This window comes from Ursus arctos, unplaced genomic scaffold (assembly GCF_023065955.2).
Source record: "Ursus arctos isolate Adak ecotype North America unplaced genomic scaffold, UrsArc2.0 scaffold_32, whole genome shotgun sequence".
Classification (NCBI taxonomy): Eukaryota; Metazoa; Chordata; class Mammalia; order Carnivora; family Ursidae; genus Ursus; species Ursus arctos.
The window spans coordinates 18,907,267-18,932,563 of record NW_026623008.1 but is presented as its reverse complement, the minus strand read 5'-3'; the positions used below and the strand labels follow the sequence as shown (position 1 = coordinate 18,932,563).

Below are 25,297 nucleotides of genomic sequence, written 5' to 3'. Positions count from 1 at the left end.
TGTAATTCCTAATAGGTGACCGTGTAAAGACCTCCAGGCTGGGTTTCTCAGTCTGTGCTGTCTTGGGGCCCCCTCCCCAGCCCAGTGCACAGCCTCTGACTCCAGGTTCAGACAGATCTGGGTTCAAGGCCTGGCTAGTCCACTTACTACCTGCAGGACTTAGGCAAGGTACTTAACCTTGGCGTCCTAATCTAGAAATGGAGATAATCATACATACTTCATAGGGTTGTGATGATTAAATGGGGTCTCCTCCTTTCTTTCCCTCCCCCACCACCACTAGGGCCGCTTGAGTAGGGCTGGTTTTCCTGTCCTCCCCCTGCCCAGCTGGGGCCCTTAAATGCCCTGTCCCAGGCCTTGATCTGGCTGTTCCAGGGGTCCCAGGCTGCCCACCTCTTACAGTGCTTCCAGAAACCCTATTCGTAAGTCCCCTCTGGCCTGCTGGCCAGGGCCCAGCTCTGACAGAGGTGAGGGCCCAGCTCACTCAGCTGCAGCTCAGATTTCCTGCTGGGCCTCCTCAGAGGGCCTCAGTAAGAAGCCTCAGCTCTTGGAGACCTAATCCATAGGAACAGTGACTTTTTAACGGGGGGATTTCTTTCCAGCCATTTTCTATGCCCGTACAACACTTCTCATACGTAAGTTTATTTACATAAACATATCTATAATTTTAACAGAAAAGAATCAGAGTACATGTAAATGGCATCTGTTTTTCTGCTTGTAGCTAACAATATATTGTTGACCTCTTTTCATATGGGTATTCAATATAGAAAGCTCAATGCATTTTTTAAATTGGAGGAACGCTTACATATCTATACATAAGATATGCTTTGGGGTTTTTTTGTGTTGTTTTTTAGAGAGGGAGAGAGGGGGGAAGGGCAGAGGGTGAGGGAGAGAGAGAATCTTAAGCAGGCTCCATGCCCAGCACGGAGTTTGATTCCACAACCATGAGATCACGACCTGAGCCAAAACCAAGAGCTGGATACTTAAGTGACTGAGCCACCCAGGTACCCCTGCTTTGTTTCATTTTTAAATCAACTTTTCCTTTAAGTATAATATGCATTCAGAAAAGGGCACAGTCCACAAGGGTACAGTTCAAAGCACCCTCACAAAGGGAGTATGCCTGAATAACCCACACGCAGATCAAGACCCAGACTTGACCAGCATGCCCAGAGCCTGGCTTATGCCCCCATCCAACCCCCCCCCCCCGCCTCCCTGCCACCCCCACCCCCCCTACCGAGGGCAGCACAACTTTGATTTCTAACAGCTTAGATTCGTTGGGGCTTTTTGGAACTTTATAAAGACAGAATCATGCTGTATGTGCTCTTTTGCTCAAGAGTCTTTGAGATGCACCTATGTCGTTGCCCGTGACGATATTTGTTCATTGTCGTTGCTGTAACAGTACTCATTATGTGACCAGACAACAGTGTATTTATTTATTCCATTGATGGACATTGGGTTGTTTCCAAAGTTTTACCACTATAAAGCCAGATTGCAAAAAACATCTTTGTATTTAAATGGATCTATGTATCTGATTATCTATTTCTCGGTCTCTAGCTACAGCTAAATATATCTTTTGGTTGTTATCTTTCTAGTTTTTGGATAAGATAGATGCCTCAGAATATAACTGCTGAGTCACATGTACCCATATTTCACATTTTGATTTTGTAAAATTGTACGCCGGCCCCCAAGGTCAAGGGTAGTAGCGGTGTCCATTGCCCTACATGTCCACCAAACTCGTATACTATTAATCTTTAAGAGTTTTTTGCCAATCCGATAGAGGAAAAATCAGGTTTTATTGTGGTTTTAATGAGATTTTAAAAAGTCGGGAGGATAAGCCTCTTGTTGTTTTTGTTTTGAGGGAGGGAGCCTTGGCACTTATTTTCTGATTTGCCTTTTTGTACCCTTTGCTTGTTTATAAAACTGTACTGTATTATGGGTATTGACGCGTCGTGTTTCCATGTGTTTCTACTGCTCCCAACGGTCACTCGTCTTCTAGCTTTGTTTATGGAGCAACTGCCGGTTTAAATATAGTTTGTTTTCCTCGCACTTACCATTTATGATCTGGATCGCCCCGAGGGTGTGTGTGGCAAACCCCAGGTTCAAGCTGGTGGTGGGGGGAGCAGCGGGCCAGGTCGGGTGGGCAGCTGGCCCCCAGGACTGTCTCTCTGGGGTGCAAGCATTGAAACATCCGGGCCACCACTGAGCCCCAGACGTTCAGTTTGCTGCAAGGCTCCCTCCAGTCCCCTTGCAAGTCTTCCCAGCACGGTCTGGACCCCACTGTCAGGGGAGAGTCTCTCCGCAAGCCCGGGGGCCAGGCAGGGAGCAGGGAGAGTCAGGGCCAGTGTTAACTGGGCAGCTGAGGGAGGGGAAGTTTGAGAGCAAGGGCTAAGCAGCCCACCTCTCTGAGTTCAAATCCTGTCTTAGTCTGCTCAGGCTGTCGTAACAAAATACCACAGGCCGGGGGCGTACACACAGCAATTTATTTCTCACGGTTCTGGAGGCTGGAAGTCCTAAAAGGAGGTGTGGGCAAGGTGGGCTCCATTCTGAGGCCTCTTCTCTCCGTTTGTAGATGGCTGCCAGCGCCCATGGCCTTTCCTCAGGGCATGTGCGTGAGCAGAGAGATAGGGAACAGGCTCTCTTGTGTCTCTAAGTGTACTAGTCCTTACCTCCCAGAGGCCCCATCTCCAAATACCATCACGATGGGGGTCAGCACTTAATATATGAATTTTGGAGAGACGCAGACATTAAGTCCATAACAATGCCTCCAAGCCATTTCCTAGAAGTATAACCTTAGGCAAGTTACCTGAATCTCTCTGTGACTCAATTTCCTTATCTGTAAAATGGGAATAACAGTATCGACCTCATGAATTAATAAATAAATTAATAGCTCTAAAACCCTTAGAGCAGACGGCGATAGTCAGCCTCCAAGATGGCTCCCCATGATTCTTGCGTCCTGGTATTCATGCCCTTGTGTGGTCCCTTCCCACGCTCTATGTGGTTGGTCTGTGTGACCAGTAAAGTAGAGTGGGAATGATAGCGTGTGATGTCTGAGGCTAGGTCAGAAAAGACCGTTTGCTCTTTTGGGTCACTCTGTCTGGGGGAAGTCAGCCTCCATGCTCTGAGGATGTCCACGCAACCCTGTGGAGAGATACCCGAGCTGAGGAGCAGAGGCTTTGCACCAGCTTGCCAACCATGTGAGTGAGCCGTCTTGCAAGTGGGTCCTCCAACTCCAGGCAAGTCTTGAGATAAACTGCACTGCGGCCCCGCCAACGTCCTCACTGCCACCTCCCTAGAGCCACTGAGACTGAACCACCCGGCTTAGCTGCTCTTGAAGTCCTGACCCACAGAAACTATCTGAGATAATCAATGTTTATTATTGTTTTAAGCTGTTAAATTTGGGGAAAATCTGTGCCGCAGCAATACCTAATACCATGGGGTTGTTCATAGCAACTGTTCAGTAAGTGCCCCCCGTATTATTCCCCTGATGGTGAAAATATTAGCAACAGTGTTTCTCAAGTGTCTGCCATGTGCCAAATATGCGCCACGTTCTGGGCAGATGGACGCCTCCCTCTGTGCCGTCAATTTTCAGCAAGCCATGGAGTGCTGGGGGCAGACAGTTACCGAGAATCCTAGACTCCTGGGGCTAAAAGACCTGGAGATATCGTTACTTGACCCAACTCTCATTTTACAGTTGAGCAAACTGAGACACGGAGGTTATGTAATCCACTGAAGGTGACAGAGCTGATGTACAGAGGAGACTGAACTTGAACTCAGATCCACCGGGGCCAGGGCAGCCTCTTTGTTGTTGCTCTGCTCTCGAGGGCCTTATAATAAGGGATGATTGCATCTCACAGTGTATAAAGCGCTTTCAGTACTTTATTTTGGGATCATCAGTGCAGAGCCCCCTCCACACCCTCTAGGTGTCCCGTATCCCCTGGGGCAGTCCATTTCTCTAAAGGCCATCCACGCCCCAGAGCCCTCATAGCTGCCCACAGTGGTGGCCTGGACCTGAGGCCGGTGGAAGAGATGTGTGGGGCTCCCGGCCTTGAGTGGTGAGAGCCCAGAACACTCTGCTCTCCTTCCGCGGCACGTGGGCTTTGCACCTGGGGCTCTGCATCACGCCCCAAACCCCGCTGACCTGCCCCTGCCAACTGTTCTGTCTTCAGCCTCTGGGTGAAGGACCTATCGGTTTGATCCTGTGATTTGGGGTGATTCTTGTTTAGGATGACCCTGCATGTGACAGGGATCTCAAGCTGTAAGAAAACCAGTCTTTGTCCTCCCCCCCCGCCCTCTTCTGAGGGTACTCAGGCACCACTGAAGCTCCAGGGGAAATCCGCAGGAAGAGGCGGGGCAGCCCCCACCCTCCTGGGGAGGTCATGGGGGCCGGGGCGAGAACAGCACACACGTGGAGGGGATCCGATCCACGCACGATGTACCAAAAAAACATTTAAGCAAGCCCCAAGCTATGCGGAAATGAAAGGGGAGAGGGAGGATGGTTTCCTCTCCAGCATCACCACCCCCGGGCCTGTGTCAGCCAGTCACCCATCCCTGGAAGAGCTCCTCCGAGAATCCAGCCACTGAGGACACGGAGGGACCCTCGGGGAGCATTTCTTAATGGTCGCTCTGTTTGCAAACAAGAAACTGAAGGTGGGTGTGGCGGGTGTGGGCATCACGTTGCTAGTGTCTGACAGAATGTTCTCCAACCACCAGGCCTCAAAATCTCAGGTTTCCAAAAAGTCCCCCTCTGGTGACAATCGAAACCAGCATAGAATGTGGGGTTAAATCAGCCACTTTCAGCTCTGCCTACACTAGCCATGGGACTTGGGACAACTCCATATGCCAATCCGTGCCTCAGTTTCCTCATCTGGAAGATGGGGGATAAGTATGACCTACTGATGGTTGTCATGAGGACTGAATGAAATAGAGCCACGAAGCTCTTAGTAGATGCCCAGCCACGGGCGAGCAGTCCATCAGTCAAAAATAGTGTTATAGTTTTTATTACCTTCCATCTCTGCTTTTCCTTGCCAGGCCCAGCCCATTGCCCCCACCACCTTGTCTAGCCCCTACCCAGCTGGGACCCCTTTGGGCACTAAGCTCCTCCCAGGGGTAACTGACTTTGGGGGCAGTCCCAAATGAGGCCTGTCTCTTAGCTGGGTGACGTTCTTTCTGCAAGTCACTCGACTTCTCTGAACTTCAGTTCCTGATATGTCCAAATGAGAATCATAATACCCCGCATCATTCTTTGACAAATCAGTGGCACAGAACAATGGGAGGGAAGGCAATTACTACAGATTAAAAGTGATCAATGAGACAGACAAAAACACCAAAAGGCCATGTGTGAGACCTTATCTGGATCTCATTTGTAAAACGAACTGTAAAAGACATTTGAGGCAATCTGCGTCCTCCGAAAATGGTTTGGAAACTAGATAATATTAAGAAATTCTTATTATTTTTGTTAGATATGCTAATGGCATTGTGATTATGTACAAAAAATCCTTATTGGTTAGAAATGCTTACTGAAGTATTTATGGATGAAATTACTTGATGTCTAAGATTTGCTTTAAAGTATTTCAGACAAGGGGCGCCTGGGTGGCTCAGTAAGTTAAGCGTCTGCCTTCAACTCAGGTCATGATCTCAGGGTCCTGGGATTGAGCCCTGCATTGGGCTCCCTGCTCAGGGGGGAGCCTGCTTCTCCCCCTCTCTGCCATTCCCTCTGCTTGTGCTCTCTGGCACTCTGTATCTCTCTGTCAAGTAAATTAGTAAAATCTTTTAAAAAATATTTCAGACAAAAGAAGTGTGTGGGGTTTTAGATGAAGTAAGATTGGGAAATTGTTGGTAGCAGTTGAAGCTGGGTTTGGTTACATGAGCTCATTGTACATTTCTCTCTACTTCTGGGTGTTCAAAATTTCCATTAATATACAGTAAAAATTTTTAAAAATTAAAAAATAACAGTAAAAATTGGGACAGCTAGATGGCTCAGTCGATTAAGTGTCTGCCTTCAGCTCAGGTCATGATCCCAGGGTCCTGGGATTGAGCCTCACATCGGGCTCCCTGCTCAGAGGAGAGTCTGCTTCTCTCTCTCCCTCTGCCCCTTCCCCTGCTTATGCTCTCTCTCTCTCTCTCTCACTCACTCTCTCTCTCTCTCAAATAAATAAATTAAAGCTTAAAAATAAATAAATAAGCAAGGAGATGTGCAAAGAGGGAAGCAGCAAAATGTCAAAAGCTCTGGATCAGATGTACCACTGATACTCCTTGTCTTTCATCTGTCAATCCATAGCTTTCCAGTATGTTCCAGCAACTGGTAATGACACTAGTTTATAACTTCCTGGTTCTGATCCTGGCTCCACCACTCAGTGGCTGGGGTCCTTTGCCAAGTGACTTAACCTCTCTGAGACCCTTTGCTCAGCTGCAAAACAGGGAAAATCATGACCCGTGCCTCACTGAGTTATTTTGAGGACTGAACAAGAGAGGATGGTTGGGAAGGGCTTAGCACAATCCCTGGCACGCAGTAAGCACTCAATAAATGCTTCAGCGTGAGGAGCACTGGGTTAGGAGTCGGACCACCTTGGATGTGAACCCCAGTTCTGCTCGGCCGCTTGTGGCTGTGTGACCTTGGCCAAGCTAATTAACTCTCTGAATCTTGTTTCCTCCTGGGAAAACGGAGATCATAATACCCCCCTTGCAGACCTGTTGGGAGGATTAAGTGACAAGACATGTTTTGATGCCCAGCGTGGCCCACGTGGGAATTCCCCTTCCTCACCTCTTGACTTTCAGCAGTGCTGGCCTGGCCGAGGCCCAGGTGGAGTGGATCCCACTGTCCATTTGCGTGGCTTTTGCACCTGGACTGCCAAGTGCGGCTGGACAAAGTCAACAGAACCATGTGAATGGCTCCTCGCAAATAGAAAACGATGGTTATGAAACACCAGCAAGGCTCCTCTGCCCTCACACAGCCCTTCCAGGCCTCTCTAGGGGACTTCCTCTTACACTCCGCACTGGCTGGTCCACCCACTCATGCTCCCCGTACCCCTGCTTAGCCTCAGAAGTTGGCCTCAACTCCCTCTTGACCAAGGTCATCAACTGGAAGACCTTTCTCTCCACTTCCCAGCACCTGATTCTCACCTCCATCCTTTCCTCTTTCCTCTCCTCCCAACTCAAGACAGAGAGTGTCCTTCTCCTTTCTGAGGCTGAATTGTTCATTCCATCACCCCCTCTCAATCTTCCAGCACTTTCTCTCTCCAACGTGTCAACCAAAAAAAACCAAAAACAAAAAAAACACCTCGCTCAAGTATCTCAATCTTTCCCAAGTCTGACAGTGACCCTGTTGCTCCCTTACTGAACTCACTCCTTCCCTAGTCCACTCATTTAAGAAGTATTTGTTGAGGGCCTACTGTGTGCCGGGTACCAGGTGTACAGAATCAACAGAGACAGTCTTTACCCTCAAAGTCTTCAAGGTCCAAAGGGAGAATCAGACTCACAAACAGATGAGGGTAAAATGATAGGTGGGAAGCAAAGACGGACCCATGCTTGATGCAGAGATTGACCAGGTGTGCGGTGGAGGGATGGGGAGCCCAAGGCCGGCTCTCAGTTATTTGGTCTGTGCAAACGGGTGAATGGTGGTGGTGTTCGCTGAGACACGAGACAAGGAAAATGCAAGGAGGAGTTAGGTGTGGGGGAAGATGGTGCGCTCTGTTTGGGGGAATGAGGAGTTCCAGGTGCTGTTGGGACATCCCAGGAGAGATCTCCAACAAATCTTCAGCTTGAGGGAGAGAGAGAGGTCTGAACTGGAATTAGAAATGTGAGGATCATTGGCGTATAGGAGGTGGAGACTTGACTGTATACAGAGTGTTCTCTGCTGCAAATAACAGAGTAATTACACTATGATGACGTTTGTTATCTCACATCTTTTTTTTTTTTCAAAGATTTTATTTATTTATTTGACAGAGAGAGACAGCCAGCAAGAGAGGGAACATAAGCAGGGGGAGTGGGAGAAGAAGCAGGCCCCTAGCAGAGAAGCCTGATGTGGGGCTCGATCCCAGAACGCTGGGATCACGCCCTGAGCCAAAGGCAGACGCTTAACGACTGTGCCACCCAGGCGCCCCTGTTATCTCACATCATAAATAGTCAGGAGGGGGGAAGGTCCAGGGGTGGGTAAATTGGCAGCACAGTGATGGCATCAATGTCACCCGTGCTTTCTACAGTCCCTCCTTGCTCTTTCCAGGGAGTGGATGTCTCCCGGAGACTTGTCCCTGCTCTGGGCTGCAAACTAGCTGCCCCACCCGCTCACAGCCCCCATTCAAAGGCAAGAATGAAGCTTTCCTTTTGCACTTCACTTTTTATCACGGAGGAAGCCCTTTATCTTTCTCCCACTTCCACGAGCCCTTGGGTCTCCTAGGCCATAACTATATCTCTTAGACGAAGGACAATGGTATTACCGTGATAGGCTTAAGCCTTAGTCTCCTGTGGCCTTGGAGAGGTCCACCTTCCTGGAGAACAGTGCTATCTGATACCTGAACAAAGCTGAGGTGTGAGCAAGGAAGAAGGGATGGCCTCTTTTCATCCTGCCCCCTCTTCCAACCCCTAGCTGGCCTGGCAGTGGTGACCCGCAGTTCAGTAGAGACAGAAGGAGCTTCGGCAGGGGCGGTGACTGGGTGGTTCAGTGGGTTGAACTTCAAACTCCTGATTTTGGCTCAGATCATGATCTCAGGGTCGTGGGATCAAGCCCCACATTGCATTGGGCTCCACGCTCATTGGGGAGTCCGTTTCTCTCTCTCTCTCTCTACTTCTCCCTCTGCCCCTCCCCCTGCTCACTCGCGTGCTCTCTCTAAAAATAAATACATAAATCTTTAAAAAACAATAAGGAGCTTGGGCTTCTGAGTCAAGCATGCCTGGGTTCATGCCCTAGAGCCATTTCTAGCAAGCTATGTTGCTTCACGCCACTTACTTTATGCTCTGTACTTGCTCATCTGTGGAATGGGGATAGAATCGTTCTCACGTTGTTGGCTGTTGGGGTGATGAAATGAAGTAAATAACTCGTACGAACCTCTTCGCACAGTGCCTGGCACTCGGTAAGTAGGTGCCCGGCAAAAACTGGCCATTAACATTTGGCAGGGAGCACCCTCTCCTTCAAGTTCCCCAGCCTCATGGGGCACCTAGCCAGCTCAGTCGGTGGAGCTTATGACTCTTGATCCTGGATTTGTGAGTTCAAGCCCCGCATTGGGTATAGAGATCACTTAAAAATAAAATCTTAAAAAAAAAAAAAACATCCCCCGGCCTCTCGTCCTCTGGGCTTCCTCCTCTTTCTTTTTTATTTTTTTTTTATTTTTTAATTTTTTTAAAAGATTTTATTTATTTATGTGACAGAGAGACAGCCAGCGAGGTAGGGAACACAGCAGGGGAGTGGGAGAGGAAGAAGGAGGCTCCCAGCGGAGGAGCCCGATGTGGGGCTTGATCCTGGAACGCCGGGATCATGCCCTGAGCCGAAGGCAGATGCTTAACGACTGCGCTACCCAGGCGCCCCCCTCCTCCTCTTTCTATGACTGGTTCTCGCTCCCATTTCCTCCCCTCACCCCAAGGTTGGCTCGTCTTCCCTCACTACTCACTAGTTCTTGCCTCAAGGCTCCAACCATCATCTCTTTTTCAGGTTGAGGTGACCCAACCTCCTCTCCTACCGCCCTTCTTTCGTGAGACCCTGGGTACTCCTGCATGTTCCGCGGTCTCTTCGGCTCATCCTCGAGGCCCGCTGTCACTGCTCTCACTCTTGCCCCAGCACCTGACACTGGCTGGCCCCTGCATCCCTTTGCATGAGATTCCGCATTAAAAATAGCCATCAGAACTACTCTAATGATTTCTACTTGCCAACACAGAAGATGTCCCACAGAACATAGAGAAAAATTTAAATTTGTGCAGAGAGCAGAGGGAATATCTGGATAATTTCTAAGTGTCCACGTGGGGCTTCGTGGCACCCCGTGATAGCTATTTCTGTTTGCCTCCCTCCCTGGGCTGTGAGGTTCTAGGGGCAGGGAAACGGATTACTCATTTATCTGTCACCCTGGTGCCTGATGTATGGTTAGTACTCAGAGAAATGTCTGATGAATGAAAAAGATTCCTGGCTTTGTCACTGACTTTCTAAGTGACTTTGGATAAGGTCCTTTCCTTCTCTAGACCTCAGGGTCAAAATCTATAAATCAAGGGCACTGGACTATGTCTCAAGTAAGCCCTTTCAGCATTAGAGTGAACATAGTGGCCAACGGCTGCCAGAGGGCTGGGCTAGCTGGGGTGGGGTCTCAAGGTCTCTAGCAATATTCTGTGCTCAGGATGGGCTCAGAGAGAGGGGCTGCTCTGACCCCTCTTCTTGGGAGCTACTCAGTACTCTAGAAGAGGGGGTTTAGTCAGTGAGGGATCCCTGGTTATTAACCCTGCAAATCCCAGTGGCCCACTCCTTGGGTCCCCTTGCTGGCTTGGCAGCCTGAAACACTAGTTTCTGGAGGAAACTCTGGTACCCCATCCTCCCCCCAGGCCTGCCCACGAACAGGCTGTTCTTGTTTACGACCCTCCTCCCGGGAGAACAGCGATTGCTCATCCCCACATGTGATTTGAGAGGGCCGGTCTCTCAGGCCTGGAGGAAACTCAAGCCCCAGCCAGCCACTTGGCATCGGAATGTTCAGCTGGTCCCCTCCTGGGGCTCATGTGACCGGGACCCAGCTATAAATATCAGAGGGGCCTCAGACCAAGACAGAATTTGGGCACCAGGAGAAGAAGGTAAAGAGGCTCTGTGTGGGTATTTTGTGATAAAGGCAAGACCCCAGGTCTGCGTAGAGCGAGGCAGGCAAAGGAGGCAGCCAGGTGAACCCCCACACCTCCTGACAATATGGATTATAAATCAAGCCTGATCCAGGATGGGAACCCCATGGAGAACCTGGAGAAGCAGCTGATCTGTCCGATCTGCCTGGAGATGTTTACCAAGCCAGTGGTCATCTTGCCTTGTCAGCACAACCTCTGCCGGAAGTGTGCCAATGACATCTTCCAGGTGAGCGCTGGGCAAGGCCGGGTCCCGGGCCCCAGGTGGCCACTCAGGACGCCTGTGGTGAAAGCCAGTCTCTCTTAGTGCAGGACTTCTAAACCAGGGCTGGCTTTCTCCCGTCTGGAGCGAAGCCCCTGCAGAGGCCTCTGGATGGAAGGGGGCTCGGCGGCGGCTCTGGCTGCCCCATTCCTTCTCCATGACGCGTGTTTCCCGTCCCCACCCTGCCCACAGCTCCCCCACCGCTGCCCTGAGCCCGCAGTTGACTCTCCAATCAGGAGTCAAATGCCTCAAGCGATAAGTGGGAGAGGCAGGCAGAGAGGAGAGAGAAACCAGACCCCTGGGGAGGGAGCCAGCTCCCTGGTGGCAGGGGGCCCAGAGCTTTCGGAGGAGGAGGGTGGCCAGGAGGCCCTGGGCAGTAGAGGCGTCTTCCCATTCGAGGCCGGTTCCCTATAATATGGGGCTGGAGGGGATCCATCTCCTGAACAAAGGAAGGGGAGGAGTGTCCTGGCTGGGAGGCAGGATTCAAGGTTCCCAGAAGCATTTTACAAAATGTTCTCTCACAATTTTATCTTTGAATTAGCAGCCCTACGAGCTGGTTCTAATGATAATGCCCCTTGCGTGAATGGGGTGGAGGCTTGGAGCGAGAAGTTTGCTTGCCCAAAGTCATTCAGAAGATAACCGAGACTTGCGCCTAGGTCTGCTGACTCCCACGCTCGCTTAGTTGTTTCTGAGGTGCTCCCCGTTATAAGTGGGCTGGTTCTCATCTCAGGATGGGGAGCTCTAGGTCAAATGGTTTGACGAGAACTGTTGGGGGAAGCAGGAAGAAGGACAATCGGAGATTGTCCCAGGCCTCACCTCTGCCCTTGCCACCCGCAGGCCGCAAATCCCTTCTGGACCAACCGGGTTGGCTCCGTGTCCATGTCTGGAGGCCGTTTCCGCTGCCCCTCCTGCCGCCATGAGGTGATCATGGACCGTCACGGAGTGTACGGCCTACAGAGGAATCTGCTGGTGGAGAACATCATTGATATCTACAAGCAGGAGTGCTCCAGGTCAGTGCGCCCGGCTGCGGGGAGCCCATCCTCCCTCCCCAGCCGCTCTGTCCCCGCTCTCCCCAGCTCCTTCCCGTCTGCCCAGGATCCAGTGCCCTGGCTGGAAGAGCGACACTCGCCAGTCCAGAGAGCCCTCTCCCTCTTTCTCAGGCAGAATGGAGGCCCTTCTCTGTCCCCAGCACCAGCTCCCGCTGTCACTCAGGGAATGGGAAGAGCCCAGACATTGAGGCTGCCCTCCTAGGAGAGACTGAGACAGGAACCAGGGGAAGGGCGAGATGTGACAGGGGGAGGGACGCACTGGGGCCAGTTAAGTGGCCACGACAAGCAGAGGAAAGTGCAGAGAGAACACAGCTGGTCTCTCTATAGCGAAGGCCACAGCTATCGTTGTGGGCACTGGGGAAGCTTCCTCGCGCTGTCCACAGCACCCCTGTGGATCGGGCATGACTTTCATCATCCGCATTCACGGATGAGGAAGCTGAGGCTCAAAGAGGTGACGTCAGCTGCCCAAGTTTTCCCAGCTGGAAAGAGAAATGGCCGGGGAACAGCCCCGATCTGGCCCCAAGTCTCCCTGTTGGTGAAACAGCAGCTCCGTCCTGGGCAGAATTTGTGGGAACAGAGTTTGTGCAGTGTGTGGCTTCAAACTGGGGAGAGACACGGCCACCAGGGAGCTCTTTACACATCCGGACCCCTGACAAGACTCCCAGGCTGCTGCCCTCGGGGCTTTTGGTCCCAAACCGTCCCCCAGTGCTGCCCGCAGGCAGCGGCCTGCCCCAACATCGGTGACACACCAATCTTGGTGAGAAAAAGCCCTGACTGGGCGAACCGTCCGCGAGTCTGACTCTGTTACTAATGCTCTGCGGGAACTTGCCTTCATTTCCCGCCTGCAGAACCGGTGGTAAGGTTGGTTATTGCGACTATCAAATAGGGCTTTGATGGGAAGTGTTAGATGTATCAAATATTTATGGAGCACCTCCTGGGTCTAGGCACCGTGCTGAGCATTTTCTGTGCGTGACCCCGGTTTAATTCTCACGGCAGTCCACACGGCATTCTTACCCGCATTTTCCAATGAGGAAACAGAGGCTCAGAGAGGGTCAGAGGTTTGCCCGAGGCACCCAGCAGGCGGTGAAGCTGGGAGGGAGCCTGTCTGTCTGACTCCAGGCGGACATTCCGAACTGCTATGGCCTCTGAGTTGCTGAGTTCAACACTACAAAAGTGCGGCTATATTGCCGATCATTCTCACAATAATAAAGTCGATATGGCACCTAAATATGGGCCCCCTGCCCCAAGTGCCGACCTATGAAGAGTCTGTTATGTCTGAACCCTTCGGGACCTTTCCACATAGTCAGATGTCAGGAGAGCTGCCCTTTTTGGAGGGTCTGCTCTGTGCTGGGCTCAACACATTCATTTCAGACAGCTGCCATGATCCCGGTAGCTCTGGGATAAAACCAAGGCTCAGAGAGCAGAAATCACTTGCCCAAGGTCACAAAATGAGTGAGTGGCAGAACAGTGTGGATTTGAACCCAGGTGCTGATGCCTGGGAGAATGGGCATTGGGGATGGCAGAGGGCACGGGCACCAGACCTCAGGGTCTTACCTCACCTCTGCAGCTATGGCCCTTCCAGAGCTCCCTTCCCCGAGTGGGAGTAGAGACAGGTGGCAAAGAGAGACCCCTGCCAGCATGGGGGACCCTGGGCTAAAAGATGAAAGAAAGATAAGTCTGGAAAGGGACTTAGTTAAGAACCTGGGGAGATAATCATGCCTGGGGTGTGACCAGTTGTGCAAGGCTGTTCAGAGGTGAGGCGTTGACATGGACGGGGGATAGTCACCATCTGACATTTGTGAGAGGCTTGCTGTGTCAGGGGCTGGGAAAGCAACAGCAGTGTAGACATGGGGTTGGCTCTAAGTGAGCGTATAGTCTAGCTGGGGAGGTAGGACTTAGACCCAAAAAACTGAGCCTCAGATGGGAAGTAACTGATGCCTCGAGAGAAACACAAATAACATGCAAGAGTCGTAGAGAACGCGACCGAGGGAGAAAAGCATTCTTTATTTTTTTTTTAAGATTTTATTTATTTATTTGACAGAGATAGAGACAGCCAGCGAGAGAGGGAACACAAGCAGGGGGAGTGGGAGAGGACGAAGCAGGCTCATAGTGGAAGAGCCTGATGTGGGGCTCGATCCCGGAACACCGGGATCACGCCCTGAGCTGAAGGCAGACGCTTAACCGCTGTGCCACCCAGGCGCCCCGAGAAAAGCATTCTAAGAATGTGTGTTTGGGAAGGAGAAAACTCTGGACACTGGAGAGATTTTGTGGACCTTAAGTCAAGGCTTAGGCTAAGCTGTGAGCCATGCCTGGGCTGCCCGTGTCCTGGTTGTGTGACTTGGGGCCCACGCATTTCTTCCTTCTCTGAGCCTGGGGCCGCCCTCAGGGCGTGCTCACTGACGCGATCTCTCCACCTGCACCACTGAGGCCGTGCCCCACACTGCACACTGCGGAGATGAAGAGAACAGGCAAGATTCCCTGCTCTGACGGCGGTTACAGTCTGGTGGATTAAATATAGAATTCACTGAGGCCATGTGTATAAATTGCTTTGCTCAGAGTCCGGCCTGCAGGAACCAAGAGCTACGGGGACTATAATTAGAGCAAATGCACTCTTGCCTCCCCTTCCCTGACTTGATGGGTGACCTTGGGCAAGTCAATTCACCTTCCTGGGGTTCAGTTTCCCCTTCCCAGAAATGGTCTCCAGTTCCGACCCTGGGACTCTACAACCACGTTCGGCACTGGCGGGGCCTAAGGCCAGCTCCTTCACCGGTGTTGCAGTCCAAGGATACGAGGACGGCCTTGGTGTCACTTGGCTTTCCTGCTTCTGGGTCTCCAGAAAATGAAAAGGACTGGGGGCAGCCAGTCACTGAGAGCTCAGGCCCTAGATCCGGGGTGGTCCCGTGGAGCTGGGGAGGAGACAGGGACTCGGGACCAAACCCCCCCTCCCCCATCTGACCTGTGATTCTTCTCCATTGCAGTCGGCCCCCACAGAAGGGCAGCCACCCCATGTGCAAGGAGCACGAAGACGAGAAAATCAACATCTACTGCCTCACGTGTGAGGTGCCCACGTGCTCCATGTGCAAGGTGTTTGGGGCTCACCAGGCCTGTGAGGTAGCCCCGCTGCAGAGCGTCTTCCAGGGACAGAAGGTACTGGCCCGTGCCGCTTCTACCCCCAGCCTGGGCCTGCGGGGCACGGCCAGATGCTTCAGGATGTGGCTTTGATCCCTGTAGATCTGCTGAGCCGGCCTTTCGGGAATAGTCCCTCTGGAGGGACTTCCCAGGCCACAGGGACAGCAGCCCTTGCCTCTTGGGGGAGGTGGCTGAGCTCATGGGTTATACTTAGAGCCACTTGAGAGCACCTGGGTGTGGCCACAGGGGAGAGACCAGGCCCCTGGGTCAGGCCGCCAGGGTCCTCTCAGGCCACGGCTTCTAAATCCCAGTGTGCTTCAGGCCCCAGATACTTCTTCCTGGGCTGATTACCTCTCCTGCAGCAGAAAATAGCCGAGAACACTCCTCCTGGGCCCCCAGGCCTGTGGGAGTCCCATCATCCTGCCCACGCAGTAAGGTGTGGCCCCTCTTTCCGGACACTCCTTCCCTGCCTCCCACTCTTCTCTTGATCTTTCTCTTCTAGAACTCTCCAACTCTACTTCTTTTCTGCATCCTTTCTTTCCTAGAAACAAGCCCCTCCTCTGACAGTACGTTGCTGTTCTATTTTGCTCACGTCCCCTTTTTCTGGGCCTCATTTGCAACATCCGGGACGCGGTATCTCTCTGACGTTCTCTGCTCTGGATCTGAGCAGCACCTCAGAAAGAGGCTCTTTCTCGCAGAGAGGGGAGGGAGGGTGCCGCTCCTGAGAATACAGGCCCTGAGACCACTTCTGTCTCCTCTCCTGATCCCCCACCCCTCCTGCCATCTAGACTGAGCTGAGTAACTGTATCTCCATGCTGGTGGCGGGGAACGACCGCATGCAGACCATCATCACTCAGCTGGAGGACTCTGGTCGAGTGACCAAGGTGAGGGGGAAAAGAGCCCTTGTCTGGGGGTCCAAAGCCTCTGGGTGCAGCCAGGTCTCTGGGGTGAAGGCTCACCTGTGGGTTGTGGCTACAGGTTGGGGCCTGGAGGCTGGGGTGTTCAACTGGGAATGGTGGAGTGGGGACCAACTAATCTATTCATCCACTCATTCACCAAACGCTTCTGAAACACAGCTGTGTGTCAGGCCCTGCCAAAGGCGCTGGGGATGGGGTGGTGACCAAGACAGACCTGATCCCTGACTTCAGGGAGCATCCCAGCAATCCTTCTCAGTATTTCTTCAGCACGTGCAGTTTTCAGAGCATTGTTCCCAGTGTGTGGTGAACTAAAGCTTCTCAGACTTTAAAATGCATTCAGATCACCCTGGGATCCTGTTAAAATTCAAGTTCTGATTCAGTAGGTCTGGAGGGAGGCATAAGGTTCTGCATTTCTTTCTAACAAACTCCCGGGGTTTGCCCAACATGCCGGTCCATGGACCACACTGAGTAGCCAGACTGTAGGGGCAGAAGGAAACTTTTCTATCCCTGCAAAAGCACCCACGGTTTCCCATCGCCACTTGAGGTGGGGCCTGGAGATGAGATGGGGGGAAAGGAACATCACACTCCTGGTGGACGAAGAGTTGTGTGAAGGGTGCTTTCAAAAGAAGAAGGGGGCATTGTTACTACTCATGCGAGGCTCGCAGCCTGATCGAGGGTACTAGAGCCCCCAGGCTGATGAGATACGGTTATTATACCTGTTTTACAGGTCAGGAGACTATGTTGCAGAGAAGGGAGCCTCAACGAGGAGGCCGCTAGGGGAGATGCTGTTTCTCCACCCCTGTTAGGACCAACTGAGGCAGAGCTTCCTGAATCCAGTCTTGTCCTAAAATGGGGGATGGGGGGAGGGAGAGAGTGACTTCGGGGCACACAGGGGGCCCAGAATCAATCACCCCATCTGACCCTGGAGCTCTAATTTTGAGGAAGGGGCTAGCTTTCTCCAAGACACCAGCCTCCGAACGTTACTGGTGTGCGAAGGGACTATGAGACCTCAGCAAGGGCTTCCTTTTTGCTAGGCCTTCATTTTGTCTCCTGTAAAATGGGGGTGTAGTAAGATCCCCTCCCGCTTCAGACCTGTGACTCCTAGCACACCCATCGCAGGAAGGACGTGCCAGGCGCAGGGAGGAGGACCCCACAGGGTGTGACTCTGAGATTTCTGCCCCCAGGAGAACAGCCACCAGGTGAAGGAAGAGCTCAGCCAGAAGTTTGACGTGCTGTACGCCATTCTGGACGAGAAGAAGAGTGAGCTGCTGCAGCGGATCACGCGGGAGCAGGAGGAGAAGCTCGGCTTCATCGAGGCCCTTATCCAGCAGTACCGGGAGCAACTGGACAAGTCCACGAAGCTGGTGGAGACGGCCATCCAGTCCCTGGACGAGCCTGGCGGGGCCATCTTCCTCTTGGTGAGCAGGACGAGGAGGGTGTGGGTGGTCACTTCGACTCACCAGCTCTGACTAAAGTGCAAGTCACACTCCATCGCTGGTCAAGCCATTTAAAGCTCTAAGCCTCTGGGCAAGCCATTTAAAGCTCTAAGCCTCAGCGTCCTCATCTGTAAAATGGGCATGCAATGATTCCTACCTTCTTTCCTCTTAACTGATTTTGTGAGGATCAAATAAGAAGATGTTTGCGAAATGGCATTGTAAGCTGCCAAACACAGTGTCCACGTAGAGACTGTTACATTGAGCACATGCTATAGGTCAGCCACAGAAGTAGAGACAACAGAGATGAGGGAGACACCGCCTGCCCTAGAAAAGCTTGTTGGGGAGACAGAAAAGGATCAACGATAAGATTTCACAGCTCGATAAAAACTTCCTAAGCACATACTGTGGACCAGGCTTTGGGCTAGACATTGGGTATAAAAAGGTGATTAGGATATGATTCTCGTCTTGGAGATTTGGGAGTTTAAGAATGTTTAGAATGATACTCTGAAAATCCAAGCTTCCTGCCATGACAGTGGAAGGGTCCTAGAGTGATGACCAAAACCTTGTGTGGACCATGAACAGGAGGAAAAGACCCAAGTGCTGTTCAACTCTGGGCAGGGAGCAGGTCCCAGCTAGGCTAGGGAACAGCACCGAGGGCCCATCTGTGGCTCTGTCACTGGTTCTGCTGATTTCTTGGGGCCACTTCTTCTGCACTCCTAACCCTTCGCTGTCTCTCTTTCCCCCCACAGAGTGCTAAGCAACTCATCAAAAGGTCAGTGTCTCCCCAGGACTATGATCCAAGGCCCTAGGTCCCACCAGGGCCTCTGATCTCTGCCCAGTGGGCCTCCCCCTTTGCATTAGGTCGGCTGGGAGGGTCTCGACCCGGGCTAGCTTTCCTGGCCTTTGCATCCCCTGCCTTCTTGGCCCCTCCATTCTGCTGGTGACTGGAGAGGAAATACCCCCCCTCCACGGGGAGCCTCTAGATACAAGGCCTGGGTGTGGCCACAAATGTGTGCACTGCTGTGAATTGGAGCTAAGACCCCCCCTTCTTTCACTGAGACCCAGAAATCTCACCCCGCCTCTTCTTTTTCTCTCCCTCCCCCACAGCATTGTGGAAGCTTCCAAGGGTTGCCAGCTGGGGAAGACAGAACAGGGCTTTGAAAACATGGACTACTTTACTTTGGACCTAGAGCACATAGCAGACGCCCTGAGGGCCATCGACTTTGGGACAGGTAAAGGAGGGGGTGGCGCCAGGTGTCTGTTCCCCTGCTCCGCCCCTGGAAATCTGCTTCCCTGCTGCTGAGCCCCACCTGGAGGCAGGTCCACTAGCAAACAGTCAGACTCCTGTAGCCAGCTTCTGCCTGAGTCCAGAGCCTCGCACAGTACTTGCTACATAGTTGTCGCTCAGTAAATTATGTATGGATCCACTGCAGGAGGCCTGGGGCCCCAGAAAGAGCACATGGCAACTGGAGTCAGGCAGAGTCAGTTCAAATATTGGCTCTACCACTCGTTACCGCGTGACCTGTGGTGAGCTCCTCTCCCTCTCCGACCTGCATTTTCTTCTTCCTTTTTAAAGTTTTTATTGATTTTAAGTAATCTCCACACCCCACATGGGGCTCAAACTCCAGACCCCGAGATCAAGAATCACGTGCTTCTCCGCCTGAGTCAGCCAGGCACCCCTGAGCCTCATTTTCTAACTTCGAAAATTAAGTTAAAACGTGGGCCTACTAATAATGACCACGTCATGGTGCTCTTGAAACAAATAAAAGAGCGATGCTGAGGGGTTTGTCAGGCACCAGACAAAAACTAGTTATTGCCCGAGGCTGGTCCTAGCTTCAGCTTCCCAATGCTACCCTCTCTGATACCCGGGCACCTTAACGGACCTGTGTTCTCTCCTCACTTCTGTCTGTGATTACTCTCGCACAGAGTACCTATAACCATCGTAACAACATAACCCTAGCAATAATAGGGGAAAGTACTAAGGGGAAATGAGGAAACCAGATGAAGAACAAAGATTTAATAATTTGCTCAAGGTCACACCGTTGCAAGGTAGCTATTTAGCAACAGAGAAAGAGAGAGCAGATCCAGTTGTGCCACGTGTTGTGTGGACTTGAGAGGCGATGCTCCGGTGACCAGCTGAGAAAGAGAGCGCGCACGTCTCGTGTTGGCTCTGCCACAGGCTTTCAGAATTGTGTCGAAGATCTGCTCGAACCCCAAAATACCCCACTCATTAAATTCTGTCATTTAACTTTACGAGGTAGTTTCTATCGTCATCTCCATTTTGTAGTTAAGGAAATAAAGCCGAGAGAGGGTCAGTAATTTGCTGGAGGCCACACAGCTAGTAAGTAGCCCACGCGGACTCCACCAAGGGCCGTCTGGCTCCAGAGACCCTGGGGAGGAGTCGATGAGACAACGCGTGTAAGACTCTTGGCACAACACTTGGGCACACAGGAAGGGCTCAGCCGATGCTGCTGAGAGCAGTTAATTGTGGTAATAATTAAACAACAACAAAAACCCCCGGGTTATGCACAGGTCCCAGCTATGTAGCCGGAAATCAGGCTGACATTTTGGAGGCATGAACTCTTTCAAACCCCCCATGCACACTCTTGACAAATGCTCTGGCTTTGGGGGGCTCAGGGCCCCAAAGCATTGAGGAAGTGGCTTGGGAGGGGAGGGTGAACAGACACGTTCCCTGTTAGCGGAGCGTGAAGGCCATGTCCCAGGATGGGAAGGTGAGGACACAGGTCGCCGTCTGTCTGGGGCTCAGCTTCAGAGAGCTATCAAGCAGATGACCCTAGAAATGTCCCCCACCCCACGGCCACCCCTTTGGAGGCTGTGGAATGAGGAAAACTGGACAGGGAGTGCTAGGCAAGCAGATTTCAAGGGCTGAGCAAATTCCTCCACGACAAGGACTCTGATCCCTGAGAACCAGGGAGTCCATTCCCCCCAGGGGACATGTCTCGGTCTAACTGGCAGACGTGCAGAGGCACCAAGTGTGCTTCCCCCAAAGTCCCCTCTGGTCACCGGCAGGTCAAGTGATAGGAGCTGCTGTTGCTCCTAGAACAAAGGGGTGTCTTGAACCTCCCTCCCTTGGAGGGGTGTGGGAAGGAAGGAGGAGGCCAGGGCAGGAGGAAGCAGGCCTCTGTGCAGCTTAGCTTTGGCAAGCTCGTCACCTCTGGGGCCACTGATGTCACTGCATGGCCGTGTGGTCCCAACTGGGTGTGGAAGGGGTTTGGGTAGGTGCTGTCTCCAGCCTGGTGCCCCTTTGAGCAGCTCCTCCGAGGAACTGGCTCCATCCTCATACAGTTCTTCTTTGTCACACACAGATGAGGAAGAGGAAGAGTTCATTGAAGAAGAAGAAGATCAGGAAGAGGAAGAGTCCACAGAGAGAAAGGAAGAAGGTAAGAAAGTCCTCCACCATCATGCATTCATTCATTCGTTCAGTCATTCAACAACACGAAATCCCGACTGCGGGCAAAGAGCTGTGCTGGACCCTGGGGACGATGCCAATATGTGGTGATGGTCCTAATACGGGTTTTATACCTTTTGAGGGTAAAATCCTGTTCCCTTTATTCTTAGAGAAAAAACCCCCAAACTATTCATAATAAAAACTTTCCTTTTATATCTCAATGACCTTCCTGAGTGGAAAGCAATACAGTGTCACATAGAAGACAGAGGACTTATGAGCCAGGCTTGACCCACTGAGAACTTTTGTTGGGCCAGCACAATGTTTAAAATTTTTTAAATTAGTTGCCAACATTTTAAAAATTAGGAGATGGGAGACAGGTTTTTTTAAGAGAATGAATGAGAGAGAGAGAGAGAGAACCCCAAGCAGGCTCCACGCTGGTCTCGCTACCCTGAGATCATGACCTGGGGGCTGAACGGGCTGCCCCACCCAGGCGCCCCTGTTTTTTTGTTGTTTTGAAAGAAGATTTCAACTAAGAATCTGGATTTCCACCTTCTTGTGAAAATTTGGAAAGAACTAACAATGCTTGCCCGCCTCCCTAATCCCAGAGAGCTGGCGCTGGGCAGGGGCCGCCCCCATTGCCTGTTTGCTCCGCCCACCACTGTCCGCCTGCCGGCTTTCCTCAGTGGGGTCCTCCGCTGGCCTCTGGGGGCATCTGCCCACCCACGTGCTCTCGGGGTAGTCATTTAGAAAGCTCTCTGTGCCCAGAGCGTCGTTAAGTGCCTGGGTTCTGAACGGCAGCTTTCCCACAGAGGAATGGTGTAATCTTGGGCTGTTCACAACTTTTCTGGTCTTGATCTCCTCATCTATACACCGGGGCACAGAACTACTGACGGCAAAACGTTCTAGGGAAGAGTAAATCAGATCACATTTAACAGTGTCTGGCGCGTAGAAAACACGTTTGCTGATTAGCACATGTTTGCTGATATCATTTTTCAAGCCAAGTTACTATTGGAACTAAATTCCAATCCAGTTGAAAAAATACAGGCTACTCTTTTGGAGTTTGGTGTTGGGTGTGCAGTCCGTGGTGTTTTGATGACTAAATTCTATTTTGGTTTAAAAAGGCACGAGCCAGGCAGGAGTTGGAGTCTGATAATTTTGTCACTGGGGCTCAGTAAGCCCTGGATCCCCGCCCCCCCCCCCCCTCCGTGCCCTGTCTCACCTTGTGTTTCTTTGTCTCTATCTTGCAGGACACCAGTAAGGAGCTGGATGAGGGAGAGACCTTCTGAATGCAGAGAGACTGGGGAGGGTGGGGATGGGCCCAGCTGCCTTGGTGACAGGCCCAGGGTGGGAGGGGTCGGGGCCCCTGGAGGGGCAAAGGGAAGGTGTGTCTTCTCCCTGCTCAGAGAGCAGGAACTAGCAGTAGGACCCCCACTGCTGTGTCCAGCAGCCACTGAACCAGAATTGGAAACGTGCTTGAAACAACCACACAGGACACTTTTCTACGTTGGTGCAAAATGGAATATTTTGTACATTTTTTAAATGTGATTTTTGTATATACTTGTATATGTATGCCAATTGGTGCTTTTTGTAAAGGAACTTTTGTATGATAATGCCTGGTCATTGTGTGACCGGCTATTGTTACAAAGAGGGGAGGGAAGCCAGCCTGACAAAGCTGCCCTCTTCCTTTCCTGGGAGGGAGGGCTGGGTAGCACTCACAGGCCGAGAAAGGGATACTGTACCGTGCAGGTGTCAATGCCGATCCCTGACATAGGGGATGGCAACTGAGTTTGTGTTACATGTTGTTTCAATAAATGCACAGCGCTCTCTTTCTGTTATTACCCAAAGAGCTGGGGTTTCATTCAGCCTGTTGTTCTGGGAAGAACTCAGAGCGGATGGACAGAAGGTCTGATGGGAAGTGTGTTGCAGGCCCGGTTTCCATTCCGCCAAAGAAGAAGTTCTTTAAACTCGCATTTCCCAATGGGAGCGCAGTGGAAAACTGGCCCTGAGAGGGAGTCCCCAAGAAACAGCTTCAATGCCTTGTTTTCTGGTTCTCCAGAACACTGAGACTGAAGCAAAGCTTCAATGCTGTAGCCTCGGGGCGATCCCAGGGCGGCCAGAGGGAAGGGAAGTGGCAGCGGGACAGGAAAGGAGGGAAGCAAATGTGACGTGGGCATTACTGAGCTGGCTACAGCTTCACCAAGAGAACCCCTCCCCTCCCCCCGCCCCCAGCTGCTTGTTCAGTCATGGGAGATATTTCTAGCAAGTCATAAAGAATGCAACACCGCTCAAAGCAGTTCATCGGAGGGAAGAAGGGAGGGAATTTCGTCTCTGTCTCAGGATCGAAGTCCACCTCCCAGAGTGTTAATTCCAGACTTCATGCAGGGCAGGCCGAGCCAGCCACCAGTGCTAGGGGATGGATAAGACAAAGACCAAGGCCGACGTAGCATCCAGGGCCTCCGTGAACAAGGAGCCAAGGGGCCAGCAGAGAGGTGAGGCCGAGCGGATCCAAGGAGGCACGTGACCGGGTCTGAGCTGCTGCGAACGTAGATCGTTGAGGAACACTGCAGAGTCTGTCCCATTTTTTCGACATTCAGAGCACAGCAGCAAGGTAAGGGCTCTGAGCAGTCCTGCCATAACCTTAGACAATGATTGGTCCATCTAGTTCATGGTGTTTGAAATACTGCCTCTTGATATTTTTTGGTGGATTGAGTATTTAACCCAGCATTTCCCAGCTTATTCATTCGTGTGACATCGTCCAGAACTAGTGTCCTGTGGAGCTCACTTTATGATAGTGCTTTCGACCCATCACACCTCTGCCCATTTTCACTTCTGGGAGTTTTTCCAAGGCTCACTCAGTCCCTAACTTTGAATTTTCAAAATTTTCTCTCATTTCTAGTCCTTTGTCAAGTTATTATTATTATTATATTATTATTATTATTTACCAATTGTGGTGTCTAAATGGGGTGTCTTTCTTGAGAAATGAGGGCCCCCAAATGCGGGGTGTCTGATTGGGTGGAAGTCAGTAGTGAGGGCGGTGACAAGAATTCACCTGAGGCGGGACGCCTGGCTGGCTCAGTTGATAGGGCATGTGACTCTTTTTTTTTTTTTCTACTTAAAAAAAAAAAATTCACCTGAGGCGGAACAAAGGAGATAGAAGTTTACTGAATACGCCTGGAAGGGAGCAGAGGGCAGACGGCAGAGGAGAGGCTGTCTGCACGGAGGCAGGGGGTGGCAGCTGTTTCTAAAGGGGGGACACGAGGAGGCGTGCTGATGTATGGAATCTTCCCCTTTTCTGGTAGCCGTGCCTCGTTGTAAGTAGCCCATTGGCTAGTTCGGGCCTATGGATATTTTGATGGGCCCGTCTGTATTCAGCCAGGTGGTTGCTGGGAGCCCCTCCTACATTCTATTGTTTAAGCCTATTTGCCTAAAAGCAGCCTCTACCTTCCCCCCCTGACAGATGGACAATGACAAATCTTTGGCATTTGGGCCGAGGTCTCGTCTTCAGTAGCTTCTTCCTGCTGAATGAGGGACACAGAGACGTCCCTACCTAAACTTGTCAGTCCGTCAGGGGTTCTGTCAGTTATAGACCGGAGCATGGTATTAGATTAACGTGCTGATAGGCGATTTGAGTGGAATTCCTTGGTGGCCAGGTCCATGGGATTTGGGGGAGGGGACCCTCCCGTGGTATGGGCTGGAATTCCTGTTGAGCCATCATTCAGATATGGAATTGTTGCATTCTAGAAGTGACAAATTTAAGAAAGAGATTAAAAAGAGGGGGACCAGTAATTAGGAGCAGGAGTATTGAGGCCAGGGGTCCTAAGGAGGGAAGGCGTTAGGATAGCCACGAACAGGTTTCTTTCCAGGAAAACCATCCTTGCATTGCGTGGTCCCAGAAGGAGGAAACCAAAAGAAGGTTACTATGAGGAAGACAAAGCTTAGCCCAAAAAGGGGTGAGGATTGTATTGTGGGGGGTGGGGGGGAAGCTCCAGGTAAGTTATGATTTCTGACCAAGTAAATTTGGAGAGGTCACCCTGAAGAGAAAGGTCAAGAATGAAGTCTTGAGGGGCACCTGGGTGGCTCAGTTGGTAGGCATCTGCCTTTGGCCCAGGTTTTGATTCCGGAGTCCTGGGATCGAGTCCCATATTGGGCTCCCTGCTCAGAGGGGAGTTTGCTTCTCCCTCTGACCCTCTCCCCTCTCCTGCTCTCTTTCACCCTCCCTCTCTCTCTCTCAAATAAATAAATAAAATCTTAAAAAAAAAAGAATGAAGTCTTGGAATTGGGAAGGAGAAATGGTGAGAGTT

General features: G+C 51.5%; 1 protein-coding gene across 2 annotated transcripts; it reads left to right on the top strand.

The window, feature by feature from the left end:
• The first annotated feature begins 499 nt into the window (after positions 1–499).
• On the top strand, positions 500–22,840 carry TRIM63 (tripartite motif containing 63). Of its 2 annotated transcripts, XM_048221771.2 has the most exons (10): positions 500–632; positions 9,638–11,023; positions 11,894–12,066; positions 15,084–15,252; positions 16,023–16,118; positions 17,336–17,569; positions 18,337–18,359; positions 18,695–18,819; positions 20,914–20,988; positions 22,244–22,840. In XM_048221771.2, the coding sequence occupies exons 2-10, from the start codon at positions 10,865–10,867 to the stop codon at positions 22,252–22,254; spliced, it is 1,065 nt and encodes a 354-aa protein (XP_048077728.1). In that variant the 5' UTR covers positions 500–632; positions 9,638–10,864; the 3' UTR covers positions 22,255–22,840. The 2 variants fall into 2 exon arrangements, with proteins under 2 accessions (XP_048077728.1, XP_048077726.1); XM_048221769.2 differs by lacking the exon at positions 500–632 and adding an exon at positions 4,566–4,644 and having other exon boundaries at positions 20,914–22,840.
• Positions 22,841–25,297: the final 2,457 nt, after the last annotated feature.